This window comes from Zootoca vivipara, chromosome 7 (genome assembly GCF_963506605.1).
Source record: "Zootoca vivipara chromosome 7, rZooViv1.1, whole genome shotgun sequence".
Classification (NCBI taxonomy): Eukaryota; Metazoa; Chordata; class Lepidosauria; order Squamata; family Lacertidae; genus Zootoca; species Zootoca vivipara.
Window position 1 is genome coordinate 83,860,249 of NC_083282.1, and position 14,860 is coordinate 83,875,108.

The following is a 14,860-nucleotide window of genomic DNA, read 5'->3' on the forward strand; positions in this document are numbered from 1 at the left end:
ATTGAATGAGTAACTCCTGATAAAAAAACTGTTGAGAAACTATAAGCTTCCCAGGAACGTAGAGAAGAGAGTTACAGTAATATATTTTACTGCAATAAGGCACAGGATAAACTATCCCATTTTAAAAACCACTTTAAAGTTGGATTTCTTTATCTGGGTGGTTCAGCAGAAAGAAAGGTCTCAGAGGGCAACACTCCCAACTCTAAGGTGACATTTCTTGTCCCAGGATGTCACCATTGCATTGTCCGGCACAGCTTGTGCCCAGATGTATTTATAATTGATTTAACATAATCAGTTGGACTGAACTCCCACTGAGGTCACTCTTTATACTAGACAGGTGCCTGCTATCCTTCTGTTGCTGGTTAGAGTTGCCTTCCATCCCTTCACACCTGTGAGGATTTAGCTTTTGTGTGTGCTTTAAAATAGTTTTGCAGTAACGACAGCAAAAGTCAAGCCATATCATATGATGGGAATAGCTTTCCAATTATTTCTGTTTGAGCATATAACACCAATCCTGGCTGCCAATCAGTTTCCAGGTCCGATTCAAAGTGCTGGTTTTGACCTATAAAGCCTTAAATGGCTCAGGACTGCAATACCTCAAGGATCACCTCTCTCCATATAAGCCGACCTGGACCCTGCAATCATCATCTGAGACCCTTCACTGTGAAAAGTCTGGAGGGTGGCAACAGGAGAACAAGCCTTTTCTGCAGTGGCTCCCCACTTGTGGAATGCTCTCTCCAGAGAAATACACCTAGCACCATTGACATATGTCTTTAGGCCTCCGGGTATAGGGTGGTATATAAATTCAATAAATAATAATGATAATAGGCACCAGGAAAAGACATTTCTCTGCTCTCAGGACTTTGGCTAATTAACAATCCTTTTAAATTGTGTGTGTTGGGGGTATAGGTTTAATCTTTTTGTTCTTTACTATGTTATGTATTTTTGCTGTTGCTATATTGTAAACTACCCTATGATTCTCAGATGAAGGACGGTATATAAATTTATTAAATAATAATAACAACAACTTATATTTTGGAAGCAATTTTGTATATTAGATGCCTATTGTTCCATCCAGTTGCCTGTAATTTACACACCTTCTGCCCAATATTCTTTAGAGATGTTTAGCATTGAACCCGAGACATTCAGCATTGCAAAGCATGTGATTGACTGTGGAACTATTTTTTCTGATGTCTTGTCAAATGTAGGACAGCAGATAAAAGATAAAAGGAACACAATACAAAAAAGCACTCAAACCGTACACTGTGATGTTGCATTAATCGTAAGTGATGCATTCCGGTGAATTTCTTTATCCGTTTATAGAACACACAATCCGGTAAAAGTCAAAAGGCATTTAAGACCCCATTAACTTAAGTGGAAGAGATTTATGAATGGATCATGGCTCTAATACCGACAGCAACCTGAAAGAGTAAAAATGGCAAACCATCTTTTCCTTCCTGGTGAGAAATAACCTTGGAACGGCTGTTGGAAAGTAGCCACCTTGCTCACGTGCTTAGTAAGACAGAAGAGCGAGCAGCACCCACCAAACACATCACTTATTGTATACATACTACACTAGCTGGTAAATAATTACAGTAATCAGACACATCACCAAAGATCAGCTCTAACAAGGTGAATATCCCATTGGCTCTTTTCTTCTAATTGTCTCAAAGCAGCACATCTGCACAGCTATCTGCTGAAAAATTTCATGCTGTGAAGAAGCATGGGATGCAACTCCAGCCATTAATACAAAGCATATATCAAGGTTTAAGAATAGTACATACCTTGGATAGCTGTGGATTTGCTTGCTTTCCCCTCTGAGGCAAGCCATATTCAGCTGGGCTGCTAAAGCTCTTCTGTACTTCTTCCCACTTAATGACCCTAATCTTTCCGCAGCTCCTAGAGTGGAAATTGTTGCATGCCGATTTAAATACAGGTCATCGCCTAGCAAATCTTTAATGGCTCCAGAACAGCACTCAGCGTGGAGCAGTGGTAGAATACTCATTGAAATCAGCTGGAATAAGCACTCTAGCATCTTCTGTTACACAGAGCAATATTTTTGAAGCTTAAATACACGTAAAATGCAGTTCATAAAACATTCTGTAAACCTTATGAATTCAGCTTCCCAATGCCAGGCTGTCATTCTGCCAGATCAGGATGTTAGTTCTCCACAGAAACATTAAATTGGGGCAGGCAGTACTGCAAATCAGGACAGCGACAGCAATGGAAGCTTGTATTATTTATTTATCATCATCATCATCATCAGTATTACAATTAAGAACATTTGTTCACCACTCTTTGCAGAGTGGCGTACATAATTAAAACAAGACAATCCTTGCCTGCAGGTTTACAATCTAGAAGGCATGACTCAAAAGTAGTGGAGGGAAGAGGGGGAGATGCAAACCCAGCAACCAATTTGAGCTGCAAACAGTTCAGGGTCCCCCTTGCAATGCTTACTTAGTAGGTAAAGGCAGGTGGCTCTGTCATTTCTGCTGGCATAGACTGAACAGGATGTATTGTATACATTTCAGAAAATCACTAGAGCCTTGAAACATTGTAAGTTTGGAGCTTACAGCAGAAAATAATTTGCCAAGTATTGTTAGGAACCACCTGCTTGGGGCAAGTCTCTGATAACTTTTGCCTCTCTTTCCCCTTCCAATAATGCATTATTGCTCCCTGCTCTATAGCTAGGTGGATTCCTCTCTTCATCACCTGTCCTATGTTTTCCATCCCAACCTGTGACATCTTAACCTTTTCTTCCTGCTCCCACTTTACCTTTTAAAATTAACTGCGTACTGTATCTAGGAATGTTGTAGGGCATGTAGAGTCCCTAACAGAGCGATGACTGGGTGTTGCTCTCTTCATCTTTCGACATCAGCTTTTATTTGGAAGTCATTGTAATGGGGACATTGAATTACTTGATGGTACCCCTTACTCTCAAGTAGGACTGCAAATTGGTGGCCTGGATGCAGAGTCCTGAGGTCACCAACCAGCCAACACCAGAGGTAATATCATGAGACTGCGGTCAGCAGTGCGTCTGTTGGAGCAGAGGTGGAGAACCTGTCCCGTCCCCCTCAACATTGCTGGACTTGAAATCTCATCAGCCTCAGCCAATATGGCCAATGGTTAGATGACAGGAATCATAGCATAAGAGCATCTCAAGGGCCACCCCCGGGTGCTATAGCAAAAGCTTTGTCAGCAATGAACCACAACTCTCTCCTATCACTTTCCATCTGCCATTAGACTGGCCGAGCTTAGCATGGTGCCCTCATTTTTACAGGTGTGCAAATGTTCTTTTTAAAATAGAAGCCACAAGGACTTTGATCCAGATCAGGACCATGACACAGGTGAAGGTTCTCTTCTCCCCACCCCCCCACCTGCAATGAAATTTATGCTAAAGCTATTAGCATAAAGAGTGATTTACCTGTTATCTCTGAGCAACCATTCATGAATTTTCTATTGTATCCAGGTTAACAGGAAACAGACAAGATGCTTGTGTGGCCAAATCTCCATACAGTCTTGCCCCCTGTCCATTTCCGCCTTCTGTTTCTTTCCAAATTAATCCCTGCCTTACAGGCCATACCTATGTGGCTACCCTACTGCCATAACATAACATTTTCCTAATGAGACAAGAAGACTGGGATAGGGAATTACAGTGATGACTCATTGCTGATTGTTCTAGTGAAATGTACACTTTGGTAAATTTTAAGAAGGTAGTTTCTGTTGATTTAGGAAACCATAAGGCATGTAAGAGAAACTAATTTGATCACAGCTACAACTCTGATACCATCCTCTTTGCTGCTGTGCTTTTTTCTTCCCTAAAATGAAAAAGTAGCACCTACAATGGAAGAAAGAGGGGATGAGCTGCACATAAGCACTTTCCAAGGGCTGAAGGTTGGGGATGACTTTTTAAGGAGAAGAATATTGCATACACTCAGCATATACTTCAGTAGAAAGAGCATGTTATACCAAAGTTTAGGAACCTCTGCTCTAGACAGTAAAGTTTGCACAGGCTTTTGCCTAATATCTAAGAATTCTAATCTCCATTCCCACAATTCCTCTCAAATTATGAAAACGATCCAAGCAAATTAAAGATAAAATATACAGGCTTTGAAATAATTACTCAGTATTTAAATGCTGTGACCTTTTTTTATCAGAACAGATAGTTACTATGCACCAAAATTAAAACACAGTTTTGAATATCAAACATTGACATTTTAATTAAGTTAAGAACATTCTCAAATATATAAAAAACTGATATGCTTTTACAAATGCAATAAAGAAAAAGTACAAAAATATTTAAAATTTAAATATGCAAGTAAACATTTGTAACCTTAGGCAGATTCACAGGTTTTCTTCCTTCCGCTTTCCCCCATTTGAAGATTAAAGGATACATTTCTATCTAAATAAGCACTCAAAACTAGTGCTAGTTCTGTTTTACTGACATATGCTTATATGGCAGAAAATTGCATGCACAAGCAGACTTCTGTAACTGTTCTCAATATATAAATGAGAAGATCTACAGAATTAGAGATTGCAAAATGAACTTGCAACCCATTAGTTCTGCCAATTACTACTTGGTGTAGTATCTTCAGGGAGATAATAGGCTTCCACCTCTTCAGGCCTTCATATGAAAGGTACCTTATACAGAAATTTTAATTGGCCCTCTTCTACAACAGCATTACTTTGTTTCCACTGCTATTTTTATTTCACACAATATCCATGTTTAAAAAATCTTCCATTTGGGTTTTGTATTCCATTCTCAACTTTCACCTCTAGAAATATTCCCCTGTGAAGAACAGGAAGAATATTGCAATCTCACCATTATTTTAGCTATGGAATTAAAGAATACTAAATGGCAAAATTAAGCAACCTGTCACATTTTGTTCCTTATTGGAGACAGAAGAAACAATTTACTATTTAAGAAATGTTAATAGTCCATGATGTCCTGCTGAGCAAGCATATAAATCATTATGCAATTCATTTAACAATGTTACAGTACATTTGAAATGGAACAAATACTTCTGTCTCAGAGTTTACATATTTATATTACTTCCAGTTTCTTGAAACTGCAAAACCAAAGAATGAGCATATAACAAAATTACATTTTGCAACTGTAACGGTATCTTTTTGAAGTCGATCTACAAAACTAAAATAGTGGATTTCTGAACAAATTTCCCCCCTTAGTTATCTCATGCAGCTTCTGCCAAACTCATAATTTGCCTAGTACAAATCTTTAGCTGGTTAATCCTTCAAAATTATGAAGCATTTCTTAATAGAGCAAAGCTTTAAGGTAAGGGAACAAATGCTATGTGCCACACTTTTCATGTTAGCAAATTGTAACACTCATGACAGCAGCATACAAAGCAGCATTTTAATATAAACAATCATATTTCAAGTAATAACCAATGTTCTGACAACACAAACTACCCAAGCTACTGTACCCAGGATAATTCATCTTAATTTGGGTCCCAAAAGTAACAGAGTCTAGGAAAACCTGAATTCTATCAAAGATGGGGTTAACAATAGATTAACCTTCCAGTTTGTTCTATTGGAGGCCTATTATAGGTTGTAACTTTAAGATACTTCCAGTGTTTGCAGGAACTGAAAGTTCAGATTATTTCAGCTGAAAGTAACACAGTTGAATGGAACTGAGTCCTGCATATTACCTTCATGTATGAACGTATGCAACTTCTCTCCAGGTTTTTAATTTAAAAATCTAATCTACAGTCCTCTTTCTTTTCAACAGATAGAATAAATATTTCCAGCTTGAAGGAAGTTTACAACTACTTGCTTCATATGTTCAGGCCTGATATAGACAAATATAGCTATATTTTATTTCTCCATAAAGGCTGCGGCTGCCATAGAAGACCTCATGTTTCCTCTTGCTGAAGAAGTGAATTCCTCTATTTCGGCATTCAGTTTGTTGATTACCCATTCGAGTGCTTCACGTCCCTGAGAACACACACATCTTGATTAAAAATGTTCTAATTTCCTATCTAGTCAAGAAATGGAGGAGACATGCATTGCAAAAATGTATTTAACATAAATGAAGTAATAAAATACAAGCAGAGCAATTTTATTCTAACATAAAGTTGATTGTCATGGCCTAATACTTAAGGATTTAGTGCCAGCTAGGCCTTGTAATAAACACACCACACATGGCTTAAGGACTGCCTGCTCTAATATTAGACAGCAGCTCTATTCCATGCCTTTCTACCTGGGGAATAGGGTCTTTTCTGTGGAAGCTACCAGAGTTTGGAACACTCTTCTTGGATCCATTAATCAGGTGCAATTTAAGTTTTAGATGCAAATTCGAAAGACTTTCAAAAGCTCTTTGAATTTGAGTTTTTCACCTCCAGCTAAAGAGCTCTTTAGTCTGCAATTCACCTATATACACTTCAGTTAACTATTTAACTGTTAACTGCAACACATTATACATGGGGCTGCCTCTGAAGATTGTTTGGAAACTGTAACTGGGGCAGAATTCAGCAGCCAAGTCACTCACTGGGGCAAGATGGTTTCAGCACATAATACCAACCCTGGCCCAAAGGCACTTGCTGCCAATTAGTTTCTGAGCCCAGTTTAAAGTACTGGTTTTGACCTGTAAAGCCCGATTTATTTATTTTTACCAGAGTCCCTGATATGGATTAGAACATTCATGAATGTATTAGACCCATTGACAACCCAACACTTTAAACTAGCCACCCAACCAACCCACACTTCTCAATCTAGATGGAGCTGGAACCTTCATGCTCCCCACCGTCTACTGGTTCTAGCTCCACATGGTAGTTACAGCCAACTAAGGTGGATTAGTATTATCTCCACACTGCATTATCAGGGCCTAAGTGATTGGTTCTTTGTTTACAACTATGTAGTACACGTACTGTCCATTTGACTCAGGAATTCTGCAAGTTCTCACTCAGCTGCAACAGCACTGCATTGCATGCAAATTCTAAAAGATCTCCATATAATCTCCATAAAAGCTTTTAAAACTCATAAAAGCTGACTACATACTTTTTTAGCATTAGAAGAGATTGTGTTCTCCATTAGTCCTTCCAGGTAACTGCTGACGCTAACCCCTTTCACACAAATCGTTGCTTCTTGGGTCAAAATGGTTCTAATGAAAAAAGGATAATGGTTTACCAATTGACTTCTCAAATTTCTGTTACTATACCATAAAGATATGGAGGTCTCGTACACTTCAGGTAGTGTGGTTGCTGACCTTGAGCCAGACATCTTGGAGAGTGAAGTCAAATGGGCCTTAGAAAGCATTGCTAATAACAAGGCCAGTGGAAGTGATGATATTCCAGCTGAACTATTTAAAATTTTAAAAGATGATGCTGTTAAGGTGCTACACCCAATATGCCAGCAAGTTTGGAAAACTCAGCAATGGCCAGAGGATTGGAGAAGATCAGTCTACATCCCAATTCCAAAGAAGGGCAGTGCCAAAGAATGCTCCAACTACCGCACAATTGCGCTCATTTCACACGCTAGCAAGGTTATGCTTAAAATTCTACAAGGCAGGCTTAGGCAGTATGTGGACCGAGAACTCCCAGAAGTGCAAGCTGGATTTCGAAGGGGCAGAGGAACCAGAGACCAAATAGCAAACATGCGCTGGATTATGGAGAAAGCTAGAGAGTTCCAGAAAAATATCTACTTCTGCTTCATTGACTATGCAAAAGCCTTTGACTGTGTCGACCACAGCAAACTATGGCAAGTTCTTAAAGAAATGGGAGTGCCTGATCACCTCATCTGTCTCCTGAGAAATCTCTATGTGGGACAAGAAGCTACAGTTAGAACTGGATATGGAACAACTGATTGGTTCAAAATTGGGAAAGGAGTACGACAAGGATGTATATTGTCTCCCTGCTTATTTAACTTATATGCAGAATTCATCATGCGAAAGGCTGGACTAGATGAATCCCAAACCGGAATTAAGATTGCCGGAAGAAATATCAACAACCTCAGATATGCAGATGACACAACCTTGATGGCAGAAAGTGAGGAGGAATTAAAGAACCTTTTAATGAGGGTGAAAGAAGGAGGGTGAAAGAGGAGAGCGCAAAATAAGGTCTGAAGCTCAACATCAAAATAACCAAGATCATAGCCACTGGTCCCATCACCTCCTGGCAAATAGAAGGGGAAGAAATGGAGGCAGTGAGAGATTTTACTTTCTTGGGCTCCTTGATCACTGCAGATGGTGACAGCAGTCACGAAATTAAAAGACGCCTGCTTCTTGGGAGAAAAGCAATGACAAACCTAGACAGCATCTTAAAAAGCAGAGACATCACCTTGCCTACAAAGGTCCGTATAGTTAAAGCTATGGTTTTCCCAGTAGTGATGTATGGAAGTGAGAGCTGGACCATAAAGAAGGCTGATCGCCGAAGAATTGATGCTTTTGAATTATGGTGCTGGAGGAGACTCTTGAGAGTCCCATGGACTGCAAGAAGATCAAACCTATCCATTCTTAAGGAAATCAGCCCTGAGTGCTCTCTGGAAGGACAGATCGTGAAGCTGAGGCTCCAATACTTTGGCCACCTCATGAGAAGAGAAGAATCCTTGGAAAAGACCTTGATGTTGGGAAAGATGGAGGGCACCAGGAGAAGGGGGCGACAGAGGACGAGATGGTTGGACAGTGTTCTCGAAGCTACGAACATGAGTTTGACCAAACTGCGGGAGGCAGTGGAAGACAGGAGTGCCTGGCGTGCTATGGTCCATAGGGTCACGAAGAGTCGGACACGACTAAACAACAATGGTAAGAATGGGAATCTGTGGAAGAAATTTAACCACCACTCTTACAGCACCTTTTGTCATTTCCTCCTTTCCATGGAAGTTACACACAACCATGGAACCAGATTGCTGTGCACAGTTCTGCAAGTTTTCAAGGTAATTGTTTGAAGTCAGTTATAGCAATCAAGAGAAAAATGGAAACAAGGAAATGATAATGAGGCTCACTTAGGCAGAGGCACCTATATCCTTTAAAATTAGATAGTAGACAATAAAAACAGAAGAGTCAAGGGGTGGCATGATAATATAACAGGTTCTTATCCTACCTAAAGAGACATTAATATGCCATTACTGAAAATGCCTAGCGCCAGCAATCCTAGCAAATGGGATTACATTCATTACAAGAAAACATGTTAGAAAAAAAAGCTTGTTTTGGTCACTTTGAATGTGACCTACTCACAATCCTCAGACTACAAATTTAAATGAATATCCAGAGCAGTGGTTCTCAAAGGCTGAAGCGCACCTCACTGGTGTGGCAGGAGATGGTGGCAAGTGCAGCAGGAAGATTAAAGGGCAATCACTACTATATTTTGTGAAAAATTCGTGTTCCTATGCAGCTGCATTGTTTGATACTTTCTGGATGTCCCATAACTATATTATGAAGTAGATGTGTTCTATGCTATAAAATTTATCATGTATTGTTAGTTGCTTCTTTTGTTTTCCAATGTCTCAATTAAAAATCAGTGTGGTGCAAGCAATTTTTTATTCTGAAAGCGTGGCCCAGAGAAAAAGGTTTGAGAACCACTGGTCTAGAGCAAGAATGGGGAACCAGATCCAGCCAATGGGATAAAATGGGAGCTCACTTTTAACATTCTGAACTGTGCACTGGCAGGCACATCTCCACTTGTTCCTTACCTGATATCACATATGATGTCAAGAGTGAAGCAGGTAGGTGTGGCTTGGGGAAAATTGCCTCATAGGCCCAACTGTGCTGGGCCTAATTAGGCTTGTACAGTGGAACCTCAGTTTATGAACACCTCGGTTTACGAATTTTCGGATTACGAACACCGCGGACCCATCTGGAACGGATTAATTCACTTTCCATTACTTTCAATGGGGAAGTTCGCTTCAGTTTATGAACGCTTCAGTTTAAGTACTCCGCTGACCGTCTGGAACGGATTAATCCACTTTCCATTACTTTCAATGGGAAAGTTCGCTTCAGTTTATGAACAGGCTTCCGGAACCAATTGTGTTCATAAACCGAGGTACCACTGTAGACCATAGATTCCCCAACTGTGGTTTAAAGTAAAACTCTGAAGAAATCCAATTACTTACTTTTCTGGCTTTTCAGGATGCGGTTTATAGATTAATCTCTCATCTACTGACACCAGATTTGTAAACGAAATCTAGAAAAAAAAATAATTTATATAGTAAAGTTTTCCTGTTATAAAATTCAGTAAGAAATGTAAAGGGCTGTGCACTTATGGCATCTGAAGCCACTACAGCTGGGGCACAGTATTTTCATGATATTACAACAGTCTTCTCTAAGGTAGACATTACTAAAAAAAACCTCAGATTACATCACATATAATGCAGCAGGAACTGGAAACAAATCCTTGATGCTAAATGTTGCCAGAGTCACAAAAGACTGTCATGTTGACAGTCCACAAATAAGTACAAGTCAGTATAACATGGCACAAAAACATCTGAGAGAAAAGTTGCATGTTGTGTGTACCACTAAGAAGTGTCTCCCCCGTTCATTCAGCTTCTGAACAAGAAATGTCAGAACAGCTCCACAAAAAATCTAAGTACGTTTTACATGTTCAAATAAAAGGCTACCAAATAAGTCTACAAAAAACTTCCAATAGATTTTTGCATGCATGAACTAAAGTGTAAAGATCAAACAGTTTTATTAATACTTACATTACTAGAATTGAGCTCCAGTACTTTCTCTACTGGGTCAACTATGGAGTGTTCTTGTATATATGTCCTTGTTCGACAAGCACCAATAAGCTAGGAGAGAAACATCAGGCATTATATATTTCAGGACTATTTTCATTATCAACATGAGTACAAGACAGGACAAAGTTTAAAGATATCTAGTCAGATCTTGAGATGTATATTCAATAGTTGCCAGTTTAGTGCACATGGCTTATTGTTCCATTTCATGTGCCTGAATCACAATCTGATTTCTGCTCCTTGTATTGTTTTTCCTCTGTACCTGAACATTATTGTAACTGTAAAGGACTTCTCCACTTCTTCCCTTTCCTTATTCGTGACTAGCTGAAAAAGCCTAAGGCTCATGCAGTCCTTTTCTCATAACAGGAAACTGGGCTTTCTGTTACATCTGAACAGAGCCATTCACTTAAACCCTCCCCCCAAAACTCAGATACTATTGCTAGCATTCATTCTACACATTATCTATGCAGGATTTACCCTACAGTTGGAAAAACCATGCTGAAAATGGCAAAATTATGCAACACTCTTACTGTGACATTCTGATGTTTTAGCAATCAGTTATTTCTTAGTAATATTTTTACCTGTTACCAACAAGCTGCTAGGGTCAGTCACATCATGCCTGTTTCTCAATAATTGAGAACTCAGTCAACTGCTTGGTTTGCATGTACCTAGAATTTACAGCGCAACAAACCATTGTATTATGAAGCTTGACTTGTTAATGAATTTCTATATTTAATATTTTTCTGGCTGAAATTAAAATGATTTAACCAGCTGAATTTATTTATTTTAATTAAGTGGGAACACTCAGGCTATCAATCAATGCAAATGAAGTGGATAAGTGCTTCCTGAAATATGCTGACTAGGACATGATGGAGTGGACGACACAAAGGGGGTCTGACTTCTGTAGGAGGCAACTGTTTGGAGTGCTATTGGATTGACGGACTCTCACTTTATTTATTCATTAAATATACACACAGATTTATCAAATGCATCAGCTGCTATTATAAAATGCTAAATGAATGGACAGCACCTTTCAACAAAGTCACCAGTTCCTTCCAGGTCTAAATACAATGTAATTATGGTGTAAATAAACCCAACAGAAATTACTAATTTGCACCCTGAACATTTCAGGAAAATCCAAATAATGTATTGTGAAAGAGTGAAATGCAAAGCTAACTTGATCCCCAAATAACACTTTCAGAGAAAGGTCATTGCACTGTATTTTATAAAAACCAAGGTCAAATGCATGTAATTTCAAAGAAAGTCAGATATTTGTCCTGCATCCTGATTGGACACGTACTGATTTTACAATTGATGGCATCCCCCATTCGGTACTGAGCAACCTGTGGCTATGTAACTTTCCACTGGTATCTACATGCCGGTCTAGAACATCTACTCCAACCACACTGGGATTCATGGGATTTGGATATTTCTGCATAGCAGCTGTAGTAACTGTCTCCCAAGGGTGGCTGTCAAATAAAAACAAAAATGAAGATACTGGTAAGCACTTTTTAGTTAGTTACATTGGAATAAGCTCTGCAGATAGTCTCAGATTTAGCTAAGAACCTGAGCCAACCAGTTCACCACATACTACTGTCACGGAATTCTCAAGGAATTCTCTTTCAAGTACTGTACATATAATGTAAACTGTGCAAAAAGCATCATAAAAATAAGCAAAAATGAAGAGTCTCAAAAGCAGCTTAAAGATCAGGTTGGTCACAAAAGAAAGAAGAGTACTGTACTACAAAGCCTAAGCCACAACTCCAAAATAAGATACACTCAAATTCTGGGAGAATCAAGGCACAGCCCCGAATCCATTTCAACCCAAATGCTGCTTGGATCCTTGGACTTTTATAATGAGCAAAAGAAAACTCAATAAAATCAACACACGGCCAAACCTAGCAACTGCAGCAGTCGGTGAAAAACATGTTTTTCAAACAGCAACTGCTAGAACAGAGCATGGCTAAACACGTGCTGCCTGCACAGAATGAAAGGAAGGCCTTTCACTGCTTGCAGAGGGGGGGAGGCGCCTGATGCAGTTCTTCAGCACCTGTTTTCCAGTCTGCATTCCTTACATTTCTTATGGCGGGAGACACCATAAGAACATTGCAGAAGAGGACTTGGCCATGGCAGACCCAAGAAGGTGGTGGGCTACCATCAGCATAGAAAATGTGGACAAGAAAATTGCACTAATCCTCAGGACAGTTGCTTAGCCTCAGCCACATGGGAAGACTATGCACTGCAAAATCTGATGTAATGCTTCTTCACTGAAATATGCATCCAGTGGAGTACCTGTGAAAGAAACAAAGAAGGAGCCCACTTTTCTTCTGCTTTCAATTCTTCCTCTTAAAACCCATATTGTTGCAGCTTTTTTAAATAAAAAAGGGGTGGGGGTGGGGGGTGGAGAGAAGGACAAGAGGGAGGAGATGGGTGCTGCTGCTACTATACCCTCAAACCAACCTTGGTGATGGAAAAGAGTTGTCAGCAGCGCCAGAACACCGATAATAGATTTTTTCTTTTTTTTAATGCCCCATTTGAAAGGTTTCCATAGGTGACCAAAACAGAGCTGGGGACAATCAATTAGCGACGCTGGGGAAATGGGGGCAAGAGAGGGAGAAGCGCATGCACTTCTGTGGGGTAGTAGGAACCTTAACCCCCCCCCCCAAGATTACCAGACGCCCCCTTGCCCAGTGCAGCTGTTTCGGGGGTGCGTGTGGGATAATTAGGGGATGGAGCGGGAGCCCAAAGGTCAGCGCGCCCCTGCGGCTCTCCACCCCCTAAATGAAGTCAAGGCCGACCGCGCCTTGCCCCAAGGAGTGTGCTCCTCGGGTGTCCCCTCAGAGGCCGAGTTCCCGCTGCGCCCACCACCCCACAAGCTCAGGGGGGAGGGCGCCCAGCGCCGCCCACTCCCCGCTTTAACCCGGCATCTTACCGCCCGCTACTCACTCGAAGGTGTGCTCAGAGGTCCAGATCTTCATCGCGGCGGCCGAAGGAGAAGGAAAATGGAGGCGGCGGGGGGGGTTGCCTCTCGGCAGCCTCCGTTTCCTTCAGGCGCCCCCCGCGACGCCCTTCCGAGCCGCCCGCCCGCCCAGCCTGACTGACGGATCTGAGAAAGGACTGAGGCGGAGGGGGAGGGGACGAAAAGAGCCGGGTGACCGTTCCCCCTCCCGCCCCTAAGTGCGCCTGCTCCGCCCGTGAGGGGGGAGTGGGAGGGGCTAAGCACCTAGGGAAACGTCTGATAGGGCGGCGTCCTATTCACCGGCTGGGCGACGTCAGAACTGAAGCCATCCTTCCTTCGGCTACCCTGAGAGCGAGGGGGGCCTCGGGCGCCAGCAGCGCGTGAGCCGCAGCAGCGCGCGTGCGCACCATCCCAACGGTTTCTACGCGCCGGGCGCCCTCGAGGACGCGCCCCCTCCCATTTTGCTGAGGTCCTCAGTGCTGCATTGGGGCAGGGGGAGCGCCTGGCACCACCACGATTATGTCCCCAACTGTAGTATTTTAATTTTATTTATTATTATATTTGTATCCCACCTTTCATTCAAGGAGCTCAAGGTGGCATTCTTTCACCACTCTTCACCCCCCCCCCGCCACAACAACAACAACCCTGTGAGGTAGGCTAGGTTGTGCTACTGTGACTGGAGTGGGGTTTTTAAGGCCTGGATAAGAAAGATGATCAGGACGCCTGTTTGCAATAAAAATGCAGGTAATAGTGTTTCCCAATCGGGGGGAAAATGAATAGCCCCAGAAGCAAGGGTGGTGCAGTGTCAGTTTGATGTTGGGTCTGAGTGTCTGGCAAATGACCCTGGTTGGAAACCTCAATGACTTTGAGCCAGCAAATTGCTCTCAGCCTGTCCTACCTCACAGGATTGTTCAGAGGATAAAATGGTCAGGTGTAGGGGAGAACCAAGTATGCCGGATAAAAATGTGTGATGGAGTAGCGGGAACGATTAAGTGCCTTCTTGCCACGAGAGCAAGTCTTCAGAGAACTGTAGAGGGACAAATTTTGAATGCACAAGATTTATTTGAATTTGCTTCCAAAAACAAAGGGAATTCAGGTCTTTTTCACACCATCAGCTGAGGTGGGTGCCAACGAAGAGTTCCTGAAGGGACGGTATCATACAGTAATTCATTATCAGTACCCTGTTTCTCATATTTTAAGACATACCCATAA

At 41.4% G+C, this 14,860-nt stretch overlaps 1 protein-coding gene across 2 annotated transcripts; it reads right to left on the minus strand.

Moving 5' to 3' along the window:
- Nucleotides 1-761: 761 nt before the first annotated feature.
- Nucleotides 762-13,886, minus strand: PRELID3B (PRELI domain containing 3B). Of its 2 annotated transcripts, none has more exons than XM_060277320.1 (6): nucleotides 13,150-13,628; nucleotides 11,990-12,158; nucleotides 10,654-10,743; nucleotides 10,066-10,136; nucleotides 7,018-7,120; nucleotides 762-5,955 (listed from the first exon to the last, which is right to left on the minus strand). In XM_060277320.1, the coding sequence occupies exons 2-6, from the start codon at nucleotides 12,125-12,127 to the stop codon at nucleotides 5,836-5,838; spliced, it is 522 nt and encodes a 173-aa protein (XP_060133303.1). In that variant the 5' UTR covers nucleotides 12,128-12,158; nucleotides 13,150-13,628; the 3' UTR covers nucleotides 762-5,835. The 2 variants fall into 2 exon arrangements, with proteins under 2 accessions (XP_060133303.1, XP_034977861.1); XM_035121970.2 differs by lacking the exon at nucleotides 13,150-13,628 and adding an exon at nucleotides 13,636-13,886 and having other exon boundaries at nucleotides 763-5,955.
- Nucleotides 13,887-14,860: the final 974 nt, after the last annotated feature.

Bases quoted from the DNA above. Each gene is read 5' to 3' on its own strand.
- PRELID3B (XM_035121970.2), bottom strand. From the start codon at position 13,667: ATGAAGATCTGGACCTCTGAGCACACCTTCGA. The intron at 7,121-10,065 runs GTAAGTAATTGG...TTTTTTCATTAG, and splicing joins CATCCTGAAAAGCCAGAAAA to AACCATTTTGACCCAAGAAG. The intron at 5,956-7,017 runs GTATGTAGTCAG...GTGTGTTCTCAG, and splicing joins TCTCTTCTAATGCTAAAAAA to GGACGTGAAGCACTCGAATG.